General features: G+C 50.9%; 9 protein-coding genes across 9 annotated transcripts; 3 read left to right on the forward strand and 6 right to left on the reverse strand.

The window, feature by feature from the left end:
* The first annotated feature begins 621 nt into the window (after positions 1-621).
* On the forward strand, positions 622-1697 carry N7446_005487 (uncharacterized protein). The gene is made up of 3 exons (XM_058514235.1): positions 622-902; positions 958-1239; positions 1297-1697. The coding sequence occupies exons 1-3, from the start codon at positions 788-790 to the stop codon at positions 1464-1466; spliced, it is 567 nt and encodes a 188-aa protein (XP_058371413.1). The 5' UTR covers positions 622-787; the 3' UTR covers positions 1467-1697.
* A 302-nt stretch (positions 1698-1999) lies between these two features.
* On the forward strand, positions 2000-2689 carry N7446_005488 (HD domain-containing protein; the record flags this gene model as incomplete). The annotated part of the gene is made up of 1 exon (XM_058514236.1): positions 2000-2689. The coding sequence occupies one exon, from the start codon at positions 2000-2002 to the stop codon at positions 2687-2689; it is 690 nt and encodes a 229-aa protein (XP_058371414.1).
* A 564-nt stretch (positions 2690-3253) lies between these two features.
* Positions 3254-7054, reverse strand: N7446_005489 (uncharacterized protein; the record flags this gene model as incomplete). Its single annotated transcript, XM_058514237.1, has 3 exons — positions 6819-7054; positions 6411-6768; positions 3254-6347 (listed from the first exon to the last, which is right to left on the reverse strand). Exons 2-3 carry the CDS (start codon positions 6587-6589, stop codon positions 3254-3256), a joined length of 3273 nt encoding a protein of 1090 aa, XP_058371415.1. The 5' UTR covers positions 6590-6768; positions 6819-7054.
* Positions 7055-7097: 43 nt separating this feature from the next.
* Positions 7098-8115, reverse strand: N7446_005490 (dolichol phosphate-mannose biosynthesis regulatory protein). The gene is made up of 3 exons (XM_058514238.1): positions 8036-8115; positions 7905-7985; positions 7098-7857 (listed from the first exon to the last, which is right to left on the reverse strand). The coding sequence occupies exons 1-3, from the start codon at positions 8036-8038 to the stop codon at positions 7675-7677; spliced, it is 267 nt and encodes an 88-aa protein (XP_058371416.1). The 5' UTR covers positions 8039-8115; the 3' UTR covers positions 7098-7674.
* Positions 8116-8289: 174 nt separating this feature from the next.
* Positions 8290-10824, forward strand: N7446_005491 (pre-mRNA-splicing factor CWC22; the record flags this gene model as incomplete). The annotated part of the gene is made up of 1 exon (XM_058514239.1): positions 8290-10824. One exon carries the CDS (start codon positions 8290-8292, stop codon positions 10822-10824), a length of 2535 nt encoding a protein of 844 aa, XP_058371417.1.
* A 291-nt stretch (positions 10825-11115) lies between these two features.
* N7446_005492 (uncharacterized protein) lies at positions 11116-11934 on the reverse strand (the record flags this gene model as incomplete). The annotated part of the gene is made up of 1 exon (XM_058514240.1): positions 11116-11934. The coding sequence occupies one exon, from the start codon at positions 11932-11934 to the stop codon at positions 11116-11118; it is 819 nt and encodes a 272-aa protein (XP_058371418.1).
* Positions 11935-12250: 316 nt separating this feature from the next.
* N7446_005493 (uncharacterized protein) lies at positions 12251-13216 on the reverse strand (the record flags this gene model as incomplete). Its single annotated transcript, XM_058514241.1, has 1 exon — positions 12251-13216. The coding sequence occupies one exon, from the start codon at positions 13214-13216 to the stop codon at positions 12251-12253; it is 966 nt and encodes a 321-aa protein (XP_058371419.1).
* A 192-nt stretch (positions 13217-13408) lies between these two features.
* N7446_005494 (putative MYND domain protein) lies at positions 13409-15076 on the reverse strand (the record flags this gene model as incomplete). Its single annotated transcript, XM_058514242.1, has 1 exon — positions 13409-15076. The coding sequence occupies one exon, from the start codon at positions 15074-15076 to the stop codon at positions 13409-13411; it is 1668 nt and encodes a 555-aa protein (XP_058371420.1).
* A 590-nt stretch (positions 15077-15666) lies between these two features.
* Positions 15667-16642, reverse strand: N7446_005495 (uncharacterized protein; the record flags this gene model as incomplete). The annotated part of the gene is made up of 2 exons (XM_058514243.1): positions 15667-16558; positions 16608-16642. 2 exons carry the CDS (start codon positions 16640-16642, stop codon positions 15667-15669), a joined length of 927 nt encoding a protein of 308 aa, XP_058371421.1.
* Positions 16643-18387: the final 1745 nt, after the last annotated feature.

Here is an 18387-nt window from a genome sequence, read left to right on the forward strand (position 1 = left end):
GCGACGCGACACGAAATCATGTGATCTGTTTGTGTGGTTTGCACAGGAGCCCTGCAATATCTACGGACATGAGAGGTGCAGTACTAGTATACTGTACACTCCTGCACAACGTCGGAAGTACTTCGCCAAGCTGCATGACCTGCTGCAAGTTGCCCCTGAATCGTGGGCATCCTGTACAGTACCGCGACATATCGGGCTTATGCGGTCTACAAAAGTCTATCCCAAAGTCTAGGAAAACACTTTTATACGTGAATACCGCCATACATCGAACATAATCTCAAAATGAAACATCTACTCGATGAGATCTCAAACAAGTGATTAATTTGACTGTAACGATATCCTAGATGATCGACAGTAACATAGTGGAGGGTGAAATTAGCTAGTGCCGTCCCTTGCTCGGCCGCTAAGGCCCCTCTGCATCTGACAGATCCAGCCATACTAGGGTTAACAAGGACAATATCTTGCTCTAAAGGGGGGATCGACCTCAATTGCCTCTGGGGAAGCAAGGTGACTACCGTGCATCGGCTAGAGAGTCTTGGTTTTCTGTAAATGAGGTCGAATGACCCCAAGCCTCGAATCAAATCTGAGACATGTCAAATGGAAACCTGCGCTATGTCTTTTTTCGTCTCTGGGGTTTGATTACCTGGGGCAAATTCCATGCCAGGGTCCGTTTGCTATATTTAATCAGTTGTCCTCCCGCAACTACCTCTCTCTATATCCGTCACTCGCTACTGTCGTTTCGTACTACCTCTGATCTTTTTTTGTCAATCGTTTATTTTCATCCGCAATGAAGTTCAGCGTCCTCGCCCTCTCTGCCCTGCTGGCCTTCGCTGCCGCTGAGACTACCACCGCGGATGCCTCTACCACAACTAGCAACCCATCGGTCGAGTGTGCTAAGCAGTGTAAGTTATATACGTAAAGAACCAACCTCCCAACCTTACTAACGATCTATTGTAGGTGAACCCACAGACACCTGCTGCATCGCCAAGTGCTGGAACGTTCCCTGCCCCAGCGACAACCAGGCCAACGACACCAACAGCTGTGTCGCCGCCTGCCCCCAGGGCACCGGGTCGCCCGCCGACGCCCAGAAGTACGCCGACTGCGAGCAGTCCTGCTACAGCTCCCACTTCTGGGGTGGCCACGGTCCCACGGCCACCCAGTCTACCTCGACCAGCACTGCCACCGACGCTACTGCTACCGAGACCAGCTCTGACGCTTCCACCACCGACACTTCCAAGAGTATGTCCCCTCAGCCATATCCAAATCAACCAAGTTCCCTACTAACAAACCCATCAGCCTCAGATAATGACAATGACGACAACTCCAGCTCCGGCTCCACCAATGACTCCTCGGATGGCACAGCCACTAGCTCCTCAGGCTTCTCAACCGAGACCAACGCCGCCGTCAAGGTTGGTGCCTCAGCCGCTGGCCTGTTCGGTCTGGTCGCTGCTGCTTTTGCTCTGTGAGCGCATACCCGTAGGTCCTGGGTTTAATGTTTTGTAATACTGTATGGGCGCAGATCACTGCCTCGGATCTGGATCGTCCGGGGTAGCTGTGGACCTGTCATTTTGTACTTTCTTCCGCCTGTAATGGTTTGAATGTGGTTCTGGAGCCTTGTGAATGAAAATTGCTTTGAGATTGTCGATCTTCTTTGGATTTGGGTAATGGTGTGGTTGCGTTGGGAACATTCTTCGGCAAATATTTCTACATCATACGATGTACTGATACATGTAGATCGTTTGCTGTGTAAGTTAGCCCCCACAGGCAGGATCCAGTCAACATTTGGTCGGGTAGGAAGAGTGAGTCTAGAAGAGAATTGTAATATGCACTGGGTTCGTATCATACAGGTGATTTGATGCAGGACGTTGTACTATAGTTCACCGCCAAAAATTGTTTACTGCGGGGGTAATGGGCAGTTTCGACGCGATGTTGATACGCGACTCACCACTTAACCTCAATATCAACCACCTCTCAGATCTTCAATCCAATCATCCCCAAAATGGACATAACAAGCCAAGAATTCCAGACACTATACAGTGCAATGTCAGCCTTCGTCACAGAATGCATGTCAGGGCACGACCCATCCCACAATCCAGCCCACGTCCACCGGGTAGTAGCCCTAGCTGAGAAGATCCTGGCCTCAGAGCAACGTCAAAACCCAACTAAACAATTCAACGCCGCAGAAGTCAAACTAGGCGCACTACTACACGATATCGGCGACAGAAAATACATCTCCAAACTTGAAACCGCATCCGGCACAGAAGTCGTAGACCCAACGACGATGGTGCAACATGCACTACTCGCACAAGGCGCGAGTGCAGATCTCGCAGCACGAGTACAAACAATCGTCTCGCACGTCTCCTACACAACCGAGTGCAAAGATCCATCTGTGATCAAGAGACTTATTGAAGAGGGGTACGGCGAGTTGGCGATTGTGCAAGATGCAGATCGGCTTGATGCCATTGGGGCAGTTGGTATTGGGCGGTGTTTCACTTTCCTGGGTGCTGTTGGGAAGAAGTATTGTGAGGAGGGGAAGTGGGAGATGGGGAATTCGATTGAGCATTTTGGGGATAAGTTGGAGAAATTGGAGGGGATGATGAAGACTGGGTCCGGGAGGGAGATGGCGAGAATTAGGACGGAGAGGTTGAGAGTTTTTAGGGGGTGGTGGGAGGAGGAGATGGATATCTGAAGTCGATCTAGAGAGCATGCTTGTAGAGTGGAATATATATTTTGACCTAGATGTGTTTTTACTTCTTTTACTGAGAGACTTTCTAGGTGAAGTGCGAAAGTGAAATATATATTGAAATGAAGGATTGTATTTTTTTTTTTGGTGCTTTGCAGCTTTTTGTTTCTTGATACACAGTGACTGTATTCCATTCTAGCCAGGGCTGTTGAAGGGTGAATAGCCCATCCCATTGCCTGAAGCAAAACGAACCTAAATCAAAAAGCCTCCCTTCTATCAAAACTGAAACGCCGAGAGCTGGAACTGAACTGGGTGCTGGATCGGGGTATTTGGGTTTGTGAATATCAAGCAGAGAACGTCAATCCGAGATAGCATATAAATCAAAGGGCCGAAAACCACCTAAGTCGTCGAAAAAGACAGTATGGGTTTATGCAAGTGTTTAGTATGTACGAGCAAAAAGCAAAAGGGGTAAAAAAAGAAAAAAAAAAGAAAACACCAAACTCCGATTGCGATCAGCGACGCTGCGTGAGCACAATTTCTAAATCGATGCTAAAGTGTAAAATGGCCGAGTCAGACGCGGTCTCGGGCGAAGTCAAGAACCTCGCAGTCGTCTTCGAAGAAACCGTCATCGGTTTTCAATGGGGCAGAGTATTTCTTCTTCCGGCGGGTGGTGATGACAACTTCTTCGATATTGCCTGTGCTGTTTCCAAGAGTGATGAGGTTTTCCATATCTCCACCAGCTCCAAGCGAGTGTCCGTGAATAGCGGCATTCTCATCTTCGTCATTTCCATGATCGTCACTGGAACTGTTGAAAGATCTCAGGTGTACTTTGGTCACGGTGATGTCATTTCCGAACACCCATTGTCCACTAGGCTCGCTTGCGTCGTTGCTTGAAGAGAAGACGCTCAAGCCAACTCGTTGATCTGTGTGGAAAGGCTGGTATGGAGTGTTGGTCTCGATCTCTGCCTGCGAGAGGGGCTGGCAAAGTGGTCTTCCCGCACCGGTTTGGGAGCTAACCGAAGGAAGAACAAGAGAAGCATGCACTGTAAGTTCCGGGTCAAATGTAGCAACAGGAGCCGGACCACAAGGGCTTTGAAGATTGTCAGGCAACTTGACCTGGGATTCACGGCCACCAACAACGGAGTGCGGCTGTCGGTTCTTCTGACCAGACATAGCACGCTTCAAGCGATACAGCTTGAAATATCCGCCATCCACCACTCCCAGAAAGATAAGACCCTTGGTGCAGATCCACGTCACTCGACATGGTGCAGGGTCTCGAGCGAGTCCGGGAAGATGCAGGCGGTTTTCTCCTACATGTCGAAGGGTATTGACAGTACCCGTTGCAGCACCCATGGACTTGCTGAGACCGGCAGCGACAACCTTTCCACTCTTGACGCTCGCAGCAGAGGGCAACGCAAATCCGCTCATGTTAGGGAATGCGGCACCTCCAGAGGGAACACGACCCCGAACGGCAGAGAAGAAAGGCTGCGTTTTACCGCCCACCAACTTCATGGCTGCTGACAAGGGGTTGCCACCTGCTGTTTGGCCTACCTCTTCCGCCATGGGGTCAACGGCCGGCGATTTGCTGACAGAAGGTCGTGCACGCCGGAAGGGTGGCCATTGAAATGCACTTCGGGGTAGATCGAAGACGTGAATAGTGCCTTTGCGTGTAATGACTGCCAGTCGATCACCCACCGGTGCAGTCCAAATCACATCAACGATGCTCGACGTGGTCAGGCGGGCATATCTTGCAATCTGTCGCACGTTGGGATTCTGTCCAACCTGGTCATCAGCCATGAAAGCCATGGAGCGGCAATGTTTGAGTTGCATCAGATCCCAGACATATTGCACATCACCCTTCTTACTCGCCGTGAATAACATAAGACCATTTGGCGAAAGAGATAAGAAGCTGCAACCGTTGGGAACCTGGAAAGTTGACACGGGGTGAGTGAACACATTTCGTATATCCGAGCCATCCTCGAATCGTTTCAAGTCGATTATGGATACGGTGTCGGGTTCGATGGCCGAGGATGCTTGTGTATCGTGACCATGAGTTGGTGGAAATAGTCCATATCCCTGTGCTGGACTATCAAGCCCCTGAGCTGATCGACGTGGAGAGGTGCCTCCTGGTTGCTGAGTATTCCAGTAGTTGTTCCACGCCTGCATGCCTTGGTCACCCATCCAGCGGGCGCCTCTAACAAGTTCTTGGGCCACACCTCTTGCTACTTTATCGAAGAAACTCTCCCCCTCCCCTACGTCTGTCGCGCAAGACACCGATGGGATGGTAGGAGGGCTGCGAGTTTCAAGCCCAGGAACCTTTCCTGGTATCAAACTCTGCGGCACAGTTCCGTGAATGGAGCCTCGATAAGCCGAAGACGGGGGGACAAATGCCAACCACCTTCCCTGCACAGCTAAGATGGGTCTCTCGAAGACAGAGGCGCCATGAGGAGGATCATTGCGAGTACCCTCCGGATCAGTGGTGGAGCTTGAAGATGTGGAATAACGACGAGCTTCCTTGACCTGGATACCGGTCCATGTCTTGCCCAAACACTGATAGGCACTTTCGCCTGGCTCAGAAGTCAAGGCATGTCTATAGATATAGACTTCGCCACTGATACCAGATGCCAAGATGATATAAGCCCCAGCCGTGAAAAGCTTCAAGCTACCAACAGGCGGCGGTGCAAAGGAAGGCATGCCAGGAAGGCTGTCCAAACACGGCACGGGCTTGCTTGCAAAGAGAGTCGAGACGTGTTCGCCGGTTCGAAAAGAAAAGACTTCGACCCTTGTTTGGTAAAACTGAGGGGTTTCATGCGAGCGCCTGTCGCCTGAGTGGCCACGGGCTGTAGAAGGAGGGATATCGTTTGCATCCGAAGTTGCGGAAGAGATACGACCTTCTTCCTCATTTGGTGGCAACGGCCCATGAACGATGACAGCCACGTGGGGTCGAGATGATGCAAAGGGATCGTTTGATGAATGACCAGACAGAATCTTGGCTTCGATTACACGGCCGTTGAGTCCAGAGATTTGCCCTACGAGCCGAGTCCGACGATCTTCGACAGCGACGATCTCCACAGCACCATCTGTCCCGACCAGCAAGACGTTCATCCCGGTCCGCGAGGCTTTGGGGGACAGAGTAGGGAGCGTATCAAAGCTGCAGAATGAGTAATTCCCGTCGGTGAGGGATCTGTTCTGGGCCGGATGGATATCAATCTCTGGGGCTCTGAAGAAGTGCGGTTGGGGGAGGTGAGGCAGAGGTGCGTGGTTGCTCATCGGACTCCCATAAGAATTGCTCTTCCTTCTATCCACAGACTGCTGTCGCGATTGCATACTGCTCCGGTACCCATTGCCATAACTGGATGGTTGGTTTCGAGTTGGGGGGGATGCCGAGGAAGGATCACTGAAACCACCCCTCTCCTGGATGGTGGGAAAGTTGAGGGGCGATGCATTTGGAATATCTCCATCCATCAGATCGGTGGGAGGGCTCTTTCCATACGGTACTGATTGAGCCCAGGTATCCGTTCGCGAGGTGAGATCGTTATCTGCAGGTTCATCAAGCGAATCGAGAGCGTCAAGAGCCGGCAACATGACGGATGGTTTTACATGATGCTCCAGAGGTGGGTCTGGGCAGGAGGATGGCTCCGCAGGCGGAGCAGATGGTTGGATGCTATGCATGGATTCTGGCGTTAACGGCGCATGCTCAGGAACAAAACAATTACCTGATACGTACATTTCATCCGGTGGTGTCTCTGTCGCTGCCTTGGCCTTGGCCTTTTTTGCCTTCTTCTTCTTCTTTCCACTAAGCTCATGCTCTGAAGTGACTCGGTTCTGATCCGGTGTGAAGGAACTATCGTCTTCAAGGGACCGGCTGTGCTGGCGGATAATATCGTCAGGCGCTGCCGGGGGCATTCAAATGATGATGCCTCGGAGGGAGGCGATAAGAGAACAACGAGGAAGACCGCTCTCAGGACCTTTACCGAGGCCTGAGAACGGGATGCAGAGTCGCGTACACGCCCTGCTTGATGTGACTCCTGAGTACCGTACCGGACGGAGACCGGACCGGGACCTTGGGGGCACTAAAGGAGTGACTGTGGGAATCAGTCACAATGAAGGTCTGCTGCCATAACAGAATGCATACCTGTGTTTTAACTGTCTGTGATAGACAAGTAAACGAAGTAACGCGGTAACGGCGTATCTAGAGCGGAGATCACTCTAGAGACGCGGGGAAGCTTCGATAAGATAGGCGTACAGCTTGATCTCAAGCTGTGCACAAGTTGATTTCAAAACTAAGTATGTGTATGAGAGTGCGCAGATGTGCACAAGTGTGTAAAGAGAAAGATGAGTCAAGATGGAAGATGATGTTATGGGTTCGCGATAAGAGGAGGGGGGAGGTCACCAGTTACAGGTACGGGGGCCCCGGGGGAATAAGGGGTGCCTGAGTCAGAATCAGAGAGGGCTGATGCTGTCATTCCCTAATGGAGCATGATCGGAGTCTAGCCCTGAGTTCCCTCTTAATTCTCCTACATAGTTATTATCCCTCCAATCCTGTTACTACAAAGGCCCTTGTGGTTGTCAGGGCTGATGAGGGGAAGGCAAACAGTGCAAATCACGATAAGGAGATTAGTCATCTTACGCCTCCACCAGGGCTGGACTGCCATCCTTTGGACTCCTTTGCCTCTTTCTTTGCCTTAATGAGCTCAAAACCCAAGTGAACCCAAGGAACCGACAACAGAGGAACTGGCCGAGTCAACCCGTCTCATCCCTCTTCCCTGTTTTGTGGCTGAGCGTCATCGCGGATTCAAGGTCACGGGGCATCACGGAATGACGATCAAAAGGCAACTTGTCATTTGCTGAGACATTAGGCTTTGTCGACCATCTGATTATCTGAAAAACATGGACAAAGCGCTCAAAGGCGATTAGGTAACTGAGATGTTTTGAGATCCTTCCGGAATAATGGTACAGCAATCCTCCCCGATGTGACGTCCATGCTGCACTTAGGTCTTCTTCTTAGCGGCCTTGGCCTTGGCCGCCTTCTTCTTGTTACTGTTGATCATCACAATTCCAATAAAGGTGCCCACCACAGCGGAGCCCAAGAGAGTGAGGATAACGGGGATCCGGATGGCCCAAACACGGGGTGGGAAGATATCGTGGAGAGGGTGGCCGGGATCGACAAAGGGCTGCAGATGTTAATAGACATAGATGTAGTGGAGGTAAAATCACATACCATTAACAGGGTCCACGCGGTGTAGTAGAGAAAGATCGCGGTTGCGACCAAGAGCATGGCGGATCCAACGAGTTGGCCCAGCTAGACGCGGTTAGCGGGAATCGACCATTGAATGAGGAAGGCAGGTTTACCATTCTGTTAAGAAATGATGATCAGAAAGATCAGGGAAAGGAAAGGAATGAACGTCGATGAAACCTAAGCTTGACAAAACAACGAGGATCTCAGGAGCTCCCTCCCGCTGTCTGGCCTCTGGTCACGTGCCCGCGCGCTAGAGCTTTCTCCTGTCCTTGAATCTTTTGCAACCTCAGTCGAGATTCGCAACCACCGTCTCTCCGGTGTATCCCGATCCTTTTCCACACCCCGGAGGCTCCTCTGACGCCTGAGAATGTCGGAATCAGATCTTCTCCAGTCTGCGGTTCGCGTGCCCACGCCTCCCCCAGGCGTGTCTTACTCGCCAGCCGCAGCTTCTCGGAAGCGCTCCCCTCCGTCTCGTTCTCCCTCTCCGAATCGTCGACGATCGCCACCCGGTGATTCGACCAGGGATGGCCCCGACGTGCCCGGGCTCGACGCGGGTCGTGCCATCGACAGAGAGCGCCAGCTCGCTGAGCGCGTTCGCGAACATGAAAAGCGCGAAGCAGCACGAAAGCCCTTGAGCGAGGAGGAAAAGCAGGCCTCGGCAAAGGCTGAATATGAAAAGTTACTCAACATGCGATCGGGTGGTACTTATATCCCCCCAGCCCGACTCCGCGCGCTACAGGCGCAAATCACGGATAAGACGAGCAAGGAATACCAGCGCATGGCATGGGAGGCATTGAAGAAATCGATCAACGGTCTGATCAACAAGGTCAACGTTTCAAACATCAAGTTTATTGTGCCGGAGCTTTTCGGTGAGAATTTGGTTCGAGGCCGTGGCTTGTTCTGTCGATCTATCATGAAGGCGCAGGCGGCCAGTTTGCCCTTTACCCCAATTTACGCGGCAATGGCATCGATTGTGAACACGAAGTTGCCCCAGGTTGGAGATTTACTGCTTTCACGGTTGATCGTTCAATTCCGCAAGGCTTTCAAGCGAAATGACAAGGCAGTGTGCATTTCATCCACGACATTCATCGCCCACCTCTGCAACCAGCAAGTCGCCCACGAGATGTTGGCAGCTCAGGTTTTGTTGCTACTACTGCATAAGCCAACAGACGACAGTGTGGAGATTGCTGTGGGACTGACCCGAGAGGTTGGTCAACATTTGGAGGAAATGAACGCCCCGATCGCACTCGCCGTATTTGACCAATTCCGTAACATTTTACATGAGGCCGACATCGATAAGCGTGTGCAATACATGATTGAGGTGCTCTTCCAAGTGCGCAAGGACCGGTACAAGGACAACCCGGCCATCAAGGAGGAGTTGGATCTCGTGGAGGAGGAAGACCAGATTACCCACCGTGCCAGCCTAGACGACGAGCTGGAAACGCAAGACACTCTCAACATCTTCAAGTTCGATACTGAGTGGGAGGAGCACGAGGAGGCTTACAAGAAATTGAAGGCCGAGATCTTGGGCGAAGACAGTGACGAAGATGACGAGGATAGGTCAGATGAAAGCGAGGAGGAAGAATCAGATGCCGAAGAACAACAGATGGACATCAAGGACCAGAGTAACACTAACCTGGTTAATCTTCGACGAACGATCTATCTTACGATCATGTCCAGTATTGATTTCGAAGAATGCTGTCACAAGCTGATGAAGATCAACCTGCCGGCCGGGTTGGAGCCTGAGCTGCCATCTATGATCATCGAATGTTGCTCTCAGGAGCGGACATACTCCAAATTCTATGGTCTGATTGGAGAGCGATTCGCCAAGATCAACCGGCTGTGGTCAGACTTGTTTGAGGCTGCCTTTGCCAAATACTATGATACCATCCATCGTTATGAAACAAACCGCCTCCGCAACATAGCACAATTCTTTGGCCACCTGATCAGCAACGATGCTATTGGTTGGCATGTCTTGTCGGTGATTCACCTCAATGAAGAGGAGACCACATCCAGCAGCCGTATCTTCGTCAAGATTCTCTTCCAAAACCTGGCAGAGAACCTCGGTCTGCCTGGACTACAGGCACGCTTCAGAGATGAGATTCTTCGACCAAGCTTCGAGGGTCTCTTCCCTACAGAGAATCCTCGTCACACCCGTTTCTCGGTCAACTACTTCACCAGTATCGGCATGGGTGTGTTGACAGAGGACATGCGCGAACACCTCAAAAATATCCCGCGGCCCACCGTACCAGCACTGCCTATACGGGCATCATCTCGTTCCCTTTCACGCACCCCATCCGACCGATCCCGATCACGATCCATGTGCTCTACCTGCACAGGATCTCCACACTCCCGCCGCTCCCGGTCATATTCATACTCCCGCTCTCCTTCCAGGGACCGTGGTCGTTCCTACTCTCGCTCTATTACCCCATCTTCCCGCGGCCGAAGCTACACACCTTCCCGCTCTCGGTCCGCCGGCCGCCGTCGTGGCGCATCATACAGTCGGTCCCTTACTCCATCAGATCGTTCCCGATCCCGGTCTGTCTCTCGCACACCGGCCAAGCGCAGCCGAGCACGTTCATACTCGCGAAGCCCCAGTCGCAGCCGCAGTCGCAGCCCATACCGGTCTCGTCGCTCTGTCACCCGGTCTGTCACACCGGCAGATAAGAGCCGTCCCAGGAGGAACCGCAGCTACACCAGATCAATCTCCCGATCTGTCACACCCCCACGTCGCGGCCAAAGTCCTGGCAGAACAAACCGAAGCTATACGCGGTCAGTTTCTCGATCTGCATCGCCTCCTCGTCGCAGACGCGACGCTTCAGCTTCTCGTTCCCCTGCTCCTAAACGCCGGGCAGACTCACGGGGTCGAAGCTACTCTCCGACACCACCTCGCCGTAGATAAGCCAGTGGTGGTAATGTGATGGTCTATCCTGGATATTTAGGGTATTGGCTGATGGTTAATATCTCTTACTGTGTTGATAATGAAATAGCGCAATCTGGAATGGAAAAAGAAGATGAGGTTGTATTTTTTTATTTGATTTGGTGCAAAAGCTTGCTCTGTGATGTTGGGTGTAGTCAATTCTTACATTTTACATCTTTCTGCCATGCATAGTTCCTTGATTCTAATTTGCATCACATTTGACCTAACAAGCTCTGTACCAGAAGTAGACTATGGACATTAAATATCCGTTGTCTAGCCTGATGCCTCTTCTGCCTCTTGTACTTCTCGTAATGCCTGTCGACGGGTCGGCATGTGCCTTTCGACATTGTGAAGGTACTCAATGAAGACAGCGTAATCCTCGGGCTCGTCGAAGTATTTATCGGCTTCTATAAGAATTGCAACAAGCACAGCACCTCTCAGACGGTCTTTTCGTTGCGTATTGTCATACGGCACGAGGAGTTGTTGATGTTGATATTCGAGCTCTGCAGCAAACTCACGAACCGACTGAGTATGCTTCTGGCGCATGTTTTCATAGAGGGACGACGCCTCAAAATCGCGATCGATATTTTCAGGATCCTCATGTATCACGCGCAGACAGAATTTCACGAAATCAGACCATGGGGGAATGGTCTCGAGGCCTTCCACGTGGGTTTTCCATTGTTCGTGTCGTTGTTCGGAGAGGTGGTGTACAGCACAAGTGACCTTATTTGGAGAGTATGAGAACCAGTTTGGATACTCCTCGAAGTGACTGTTCAAGCGATCAACAAAGGTATTGAGTTCACTGGTGGTGCACCCCTTGAAGGTGGGGATATTCCCACCGGGTGGTGGGGGACTGATGTTCTTTTGTGCAAACTCGTGTTCATTACTAGAGGATAATAGTGCAAGTTTCTCCTCGAGTTTGCGCTGCTTTTCGCGAGCTTTTGAGAGTTGATTCAGGAGCTCAAGACGTCTGGCAGCTGCTTCATCGACATGCTGTTCGTACTGCTCGTTGGTGACATCTTGTGTAGGGCCAGTTTGGGGTGCATGCAATGCCGTGGAATCAGGTATGTCTGCTGAATAGGTTGACATCATTGGGAGGCCTCTCCGTAGATAGCAGGGTAATCATCGAAGTCATTTCGATATCATGTGACAAGCTATCAAAGCCCCACTGTGGATATTGCCTCAACAATATCAGATGCAGAGAGGTAACTAGATATATATTCTCATGTGCTAGGTCCGAAAGAATGGATGCAACGATATGGTTTAGTCGGTATTTACTCCAAATAACCAATTCTAAATACATTCTCTGGAGAAGTTGACGAGGACCAGGAGACCCCAGTTCACGGCTTTGGGTATGGTAAAGAGTTCTATTTACGGGATAAAATCGAAGAGTGCCCCTTAATGCCGTCTATAAAACAAGTTCCTCCCCAGCCGGATCGCTGTACCGACGCCTTTTGCGTCCACGGGCCTTCTTGGTTTTCTGCTTGCCACTTTGAACACGCGATTCAGGATCTGGACGTGACATACGCCAGAGAAGGCTGCGGTTGGGTGGTACGCGGGGAGCACTAGTGTTTGCTCTGGCGGACTTTTTGCGCAGCATGTTTTGCCGTTTGCGCAATACCCTTTGTCTTGCTGGTAGGCGATCTTCGATCCTGCGAAGGTGGCCCATATAATCCATATATGACATGGTGTCGTCGGGGTAGTACTTGGCGTCTTCATCGCGGATTGACCTGAGGACTTTACGCCCTAAGAACTCTTTCCGAAATTCATCATCATTCCTAGGTGGGTGCTCGAGTCGAAACCAAAAGGCGTCGACCCGGAAGAAGAAATCGAGAACCGTTTCGGAAGGTCTTTGTCTCATGCCATAAAAAGCCTTCGAAGCATCAAGATACCGTTGGGTATCAGATCGAGTATCGACCAGGCCCCGGCACCATTTCTCGAAGCCCGTCCATGTGGTTGTCGTGCATCCTCTCTCATGGATAGACCATTTGTACAGTAGGTCGGAGGACAAATGTGAAGCTGCTGCGAGAATTTTGTGTGGAGGGTACGAGAACCACACTGAATATGCCTTGAAATAGGAGGACAACTCGAAGAGCCAGTCTTCGAATTCCCGGCTGCTATGCCCATGGTAGGTCTTAATATCCAAATCGGGAGGTCTATCATATTCCGAGATGTATTGCCGCGCCGTTTCGTCTTCAATGGTATTTCCAGCTAGTGGAATTTCGTATGAATGTGGTACAGGAGGTTCCTGGTGGCGTTCATTGTGGCGCAACTGTGGGGATTGAAGCGCCAGCGTCGCGTCCAATTCAGCGACCTCTGGTTTCACATCCTCATGGGGGGTTGCAGACCCACGTGAGACAGTGAATGGCCCCATGAGCTGAAGAGCAGCCGTTTGTGATCGGGTTCGAGGCACTGGAAGTGTGAGGGTAAAGGGAAAGCGATCTGACGTAGCGAGAGATCTGATCTACCATATGGTCATGTGATGTGGATCCTCCATAGAGTATACAGTGGAAGGCCAGCGTAGAAAGGTATATATGTATTCACACATTTTAGTGATCTGTATCTACTACACCTCCCCGGCCTCCCAAACACATCTCTCACAAAGACAAGTACCACCCAAGGCACCAGAAGCCCATTCCCTCCTCTTCTGCACCGGTAACCCAATATCACAATAATGATTCCAAATCTCACTACCCTTAGCAATACCCCCCGGCTTAAGCTCCTTAATCTCGCTTCCACGAGACCAAACAGCTGTCTCATCATCTCGTCGTGCACGGAAGGTAATCTCACCACCCCATTCCCAGCACACATTAGGATCACACGAGTGGTTCGCAAGACACCACAATGGATGCACAGCACAAAGCTCAGGGCCACCATCCCAAGTAGATAACCGGCCGGACGCGGTCCCACGGAACTTAGCATACAGCGTATTGAGAATCCAGGTATCGTAACGGTGAAGGTTGGCATAGGGGTCGATTTCCATTTCCTCCAGGAAGCGAGTTGGCTGCAGGATATTGAGTTGGAAGGAGAAGGGGAGGGTAGCAGTGCCGTCGGATTTAGGTGTTGATTCCTTTTCTGCTGCAATGGTGTTGATATCGAAGTCGTGGAAATCACCCCAAATGTATTTCACTTCGGGCATTTCGAGGGCATGCTTGTCCTGTGTAGCAGACATGGCGAGGGCTCGACCGAGGAGTAGGAGGTACAGGTAATCCGCCTTATCCTTTGGATCGGGGATATCCTTGCCGATAGATTCGAGACCGTCTTCCAGACCGCAGATTGCACCGTGGTAGACGTTCTGTGCTGTATCATGGCAGGCTTGGCTACAGAATATTGTGTCTGCACATCCGCCTTCACAAGCGACCGGGGGTTCAGCAGCTGATAGTTCAGGCAGGGGTGCATTGCAAGCATCGCAGAGGTCATCGTGGAGACGGTTGGTAGCAGTGAGGAGAGATGATTCACGGAGAATGATCTCATCAGGAGCGATATCTTCTTTGGCAAAGAGACCAAGCTGCACGGAGACTTCCATGCTTGAGTCATCCTTCGTATCATGCAGAACAGGCAAAGCCACAGCACGGACCTCACACTTGGGCGCAATAACCGCCAGTCTATCATTGAGCAAGTTGAGTGTTTCTGGTGCGCGGCGATCAGGCTCATGTTCATTCCAAGGGTAAAGCACGCGGTGAGCGAAACCCTGCGCGGGGAGAACACTGGGATCAATAGATTCCAGATCAGTATCAGAGCCAGTGCGCGATTGATAGATCTGCTTGATGCGATCCATCTGCTCGGTTAGGGTAATAACTGACGCAGCAGCAGACTTCTTTTCACGTAGCAGACCCAGACCGCGCACGCCAAATTCAAATGCATCGCGGTAGCAACCACAGCGGACGAGACTTCGCACTAGGAGTACGTATACCTGGTCAATCAGGGCATCGTACTCCTCTTCAGTGACGGGAATGGTATCTTCATCCTCGTCTACGTCATCGAATTCATCCGTTATCTCCAGGGCTGGTGCCGAAGGATCGATCTTTTTCTTTGCGTGGAATTCGAATCCATCTGGATCAATCACTGATTCTAGTAGTGATAGTGCTCGGTAGGCGTCTGCAGCTGCCAAATCGGGGAAGCCTAGCTTTTCATAGATGAGACCTCGCTCGAGGTGGATGTGTGGGTTGTGCGGGTCTGCATAGAGCTTTGCTGTCACTGCATTGCGAGCCTCCAAGAATTGCGAGGCAGACATATTTGGATCGACTTTGCAGTGCAGACGGTCGAGTCCGTTTTATATTGCGTGATTGAGGAGGTATATGTTCAATTTCAAGGCTCGAAATCAGACCAAGTACTGACTATGCAGACTATGCAGACCAAGCAGATCCCAGACCAAAGAAATTGATCTAAATCATCGAGCCAATAAGTTCAAGTAAATGTCTGCCCCTCTGTAGGTTTTCTTATCGTGAAATTTCTACGATAAGGATCACGTGATAGTATACAATAGATGCATGGGGCTTGGCAGGGCTCTTCCATATTGGGTTAGCGTGTATGATATAATTTATCCTGACATTGAGAGTCCGACCTCACACAGTCTTCCTCCCAGTGAATTCTTCTCAGGTTTTCCTTCTGGAGAGTCTACTGATACGGAGATGGTTTGAAGAGATGGAATGAGGCCACAAAGTGATGAAATTCTCCTTCGTGAGATGCACGAAGAAGGAGAAATTAAGAATAACAATTATTGGGAAGCAAAACCCCGAGTCTCGTGAACCGACTCAAACTACCCAGTCCTCTTGCCTCAGGCCCTTTTCTGCCCGTCAACAATTGTAACAAGTGAACACAGTCTCAAGAAGCATGCACAGCTCCATACAGATCAACGTACTCGTCGAGGATGACGTCCCCCCAAACATTTTCTAGAACCTGCTCTCCCTTCGCCTGAAGGATATGGCGAGGTCTCATTTGCAGACTGAGACGGTCAATCCCACCAGATTGACCAAACAACACACCTACCAAAGAATTGGGCATTTTGGCCTGTGGTACAATTAGGACCGACATGCTCAGAGGGAGGGCACAATTGGTGAAAGCCATCTCAGTATCTAACTGCACTGTGACCCCATGCTGACCCCGATATGGATCGTGGATGGGATCCTGCAGCCATTCACGGAATGGCCGAGGGAGGAGCTCTTCGGTGATTATCGTTCGGTGCGCTCCAGTATCGAATACCATTGCCGTGTTATTTAACACCTGGACCGGATCCTCATCGTCGCCATCGATGGCGCGAAGAGATATATTGGCATGGATGGAAGGGATGAGTCTTTCCGAAACTTCTGCTCGGAGCACAACATACGGCTCGCGGAAGCCTTCATCCCTGGCCTTTTCGGCCATCTCGCGGATTCTTTCCCGCATTTCCTGGGTCCTCGGGAGGGGCGCATCCATGTCGGAGAGTGTGATTGTGGTACGGATCTCCTGTCCGTATAGGGTTCGTCCTGGGTAGGCTTGCTCCCAAGATGGGTTCACAACAGCCAGCTCACGGAGCTTCGGACCCCGTATACCACGCGGCATCAGCACGATGTCCTCATCAACGTCGGCAATGACATCCTCGACAGCTCTTAAAGCAGTTCTCCATGTAGAGTTGGTGGGGAGTGTGACAGCTAATTCCTCATGACGGCGATTGAGCGCATCTGCAACGTTTCGTAGTACCGCCCTGGGGTGAAGTGTGACGGTAGGAGTCTCAGGCCTAAGAGAGATGAGTCAGAAGTGTACAGCACAAATAAGAAGATACTTACTCTTCAGCATTCTCGAATCCTTTTCCATCAGACATCTGGGCGAAAGCGGAATAGAAAGAAAGATCGTTTGAGTCAGGTTTGAAGCGGAGAGTGAGTCAGGAAAGTCATCGCGCGGAGATTCATGCGACCTGGCGAACCATGGTTGAATTAGCTATATTGGACCGATTTGATGTAGCATGTTACTTTCACAGGATGGAGCAGGAATGATTTTACTTTCCCTCAAATACAGAAGCCACTCTATTATGGCAGGAGCAAGAGCACTGGAGGTCTCACGGCTACCGTCTGACGACTGTATGACGAAACGCCTCATCGAGTGCACCTAGATGACCTCCGGCTATATCATAAACGCAATGCGGACGAGCAGCATTTCGATCCCGAATTGTTCGGAGACGAAGATCGTGTATCAATTCCTGCGTTCTAAGTTGAAAGGGGAGCCTTGTCGATGGCATTGCTTCTCGGCCAACGGGGATATGATCTCCGATGGCCTTAAAACCATAAAACAGAGCTAATGGGTGGGCGAAGAAGTCCTTTGGTATCTCCCTCCGCACGGAGGTGAGATGGTGGGAAAAGCCAGACGCCTCACGGCTGAGCGTTGAAGACTCAAATCAAGCGGCTAGCGAGAAACAGCTCCAGAATATGGATTAGGAAAAGGGAGCTAAGGGTGACATGAATATGGAGCATAAATTAGGATGAAGGGAAGTTTCGTGAGGCACGCTTGGTCGCTTTATTTACATTACCTCTATCCTCACTTTCCTCTCTTTCACAAAAGTTTATTTCTTTTCATTCTTCCTCTTCCTCTTCCCCTCACCCTCTCTCTCTCTCTCTCTTCTCAATACTCAACGCCTTTCCACTTTCTCGGAGACGATATAGGCCGAACAAACGGTCCCCGCGTCTGCCCCTCAGACAGCCGCCTCCTGCTCCGGTGACCACTGAGATCGTTTACACCATTACAATTTCATGCGGTCACAAAAGAGTGCTATAGCACTACGGTCTATTCCACTGGCACTTTGGTTTTCCTAAGTGCTCTGGTCGCCCTTTTTAGGGCGACAAGACGCGCCATAGATAGTCAAGGTGAAGCCTCTAGCTCCGCCTCAAGACGGGCACCAGAAATCCTCACCGACCTTGACGGATCCGAAACCGAGTCGCTTTCCGAACTCTCCGATAGGGACTTTGATAGCGTAGGGATAACTCTCGGCGAAGGAGGATAGTCGAGTACGAACACTCCCGCGAAAGTTCGCAATGTCAAATTTTATCCTATTCCTATTATCCGACTGCCACTATTAGCTCCCTATATTTACGACCCTAACCGGTCCTCTAAGACGATTTTGCCCCGGAGAAGGGTCCGAGAACCAAAGGTGCATGATGATCGCGACCTACCAAAGCGAAGGACCACTGCCCACAAGAAAAAGAAAAAGACCGAAGCTCTCAAAAGGAAAGCTAGGGACGAAGATGATGGATCCTCGTCAAGCTTCGAATCCGACCTAGATAACCCAGATGATCTAGACCCAGCTGCTTGTCACTGGTCGTTCGAGCCTGAAGAAGATTACCCCGATCCCCTACCTAGAGGATTGTCTGCCACCGAAGCTAAAGACCGGATTAAACATCCGTCCATTCTCTCTATCCATAACAAGATCTACTACCGTAAATTCTTCAGAAAAGAATCCTGAGATAAATTCGGCGGGACGCAGACGTTGTGGAGTCGCGGAAGTGGGTATGGTCACGTGAGGCTCACCACTCGGACTCGCAGTGTCGGATTCCTCCCGTCACTTAGCCGGGCCAA

Source organism: Penicillium canescens (genome assembly GCF_028828765.1).
Source record: "Penicillium canescens strain IBT 15451 chromosome Unknown utg000004l_segment0_segment0, whole genome shotgun sequence".
Lineage (NCBI taxonomy): Eukaryota > Fungi > Ascomycota > Eurotiomycetes > Eurotiales > Aspergillaceae > Penicillium > Penicillium canescens.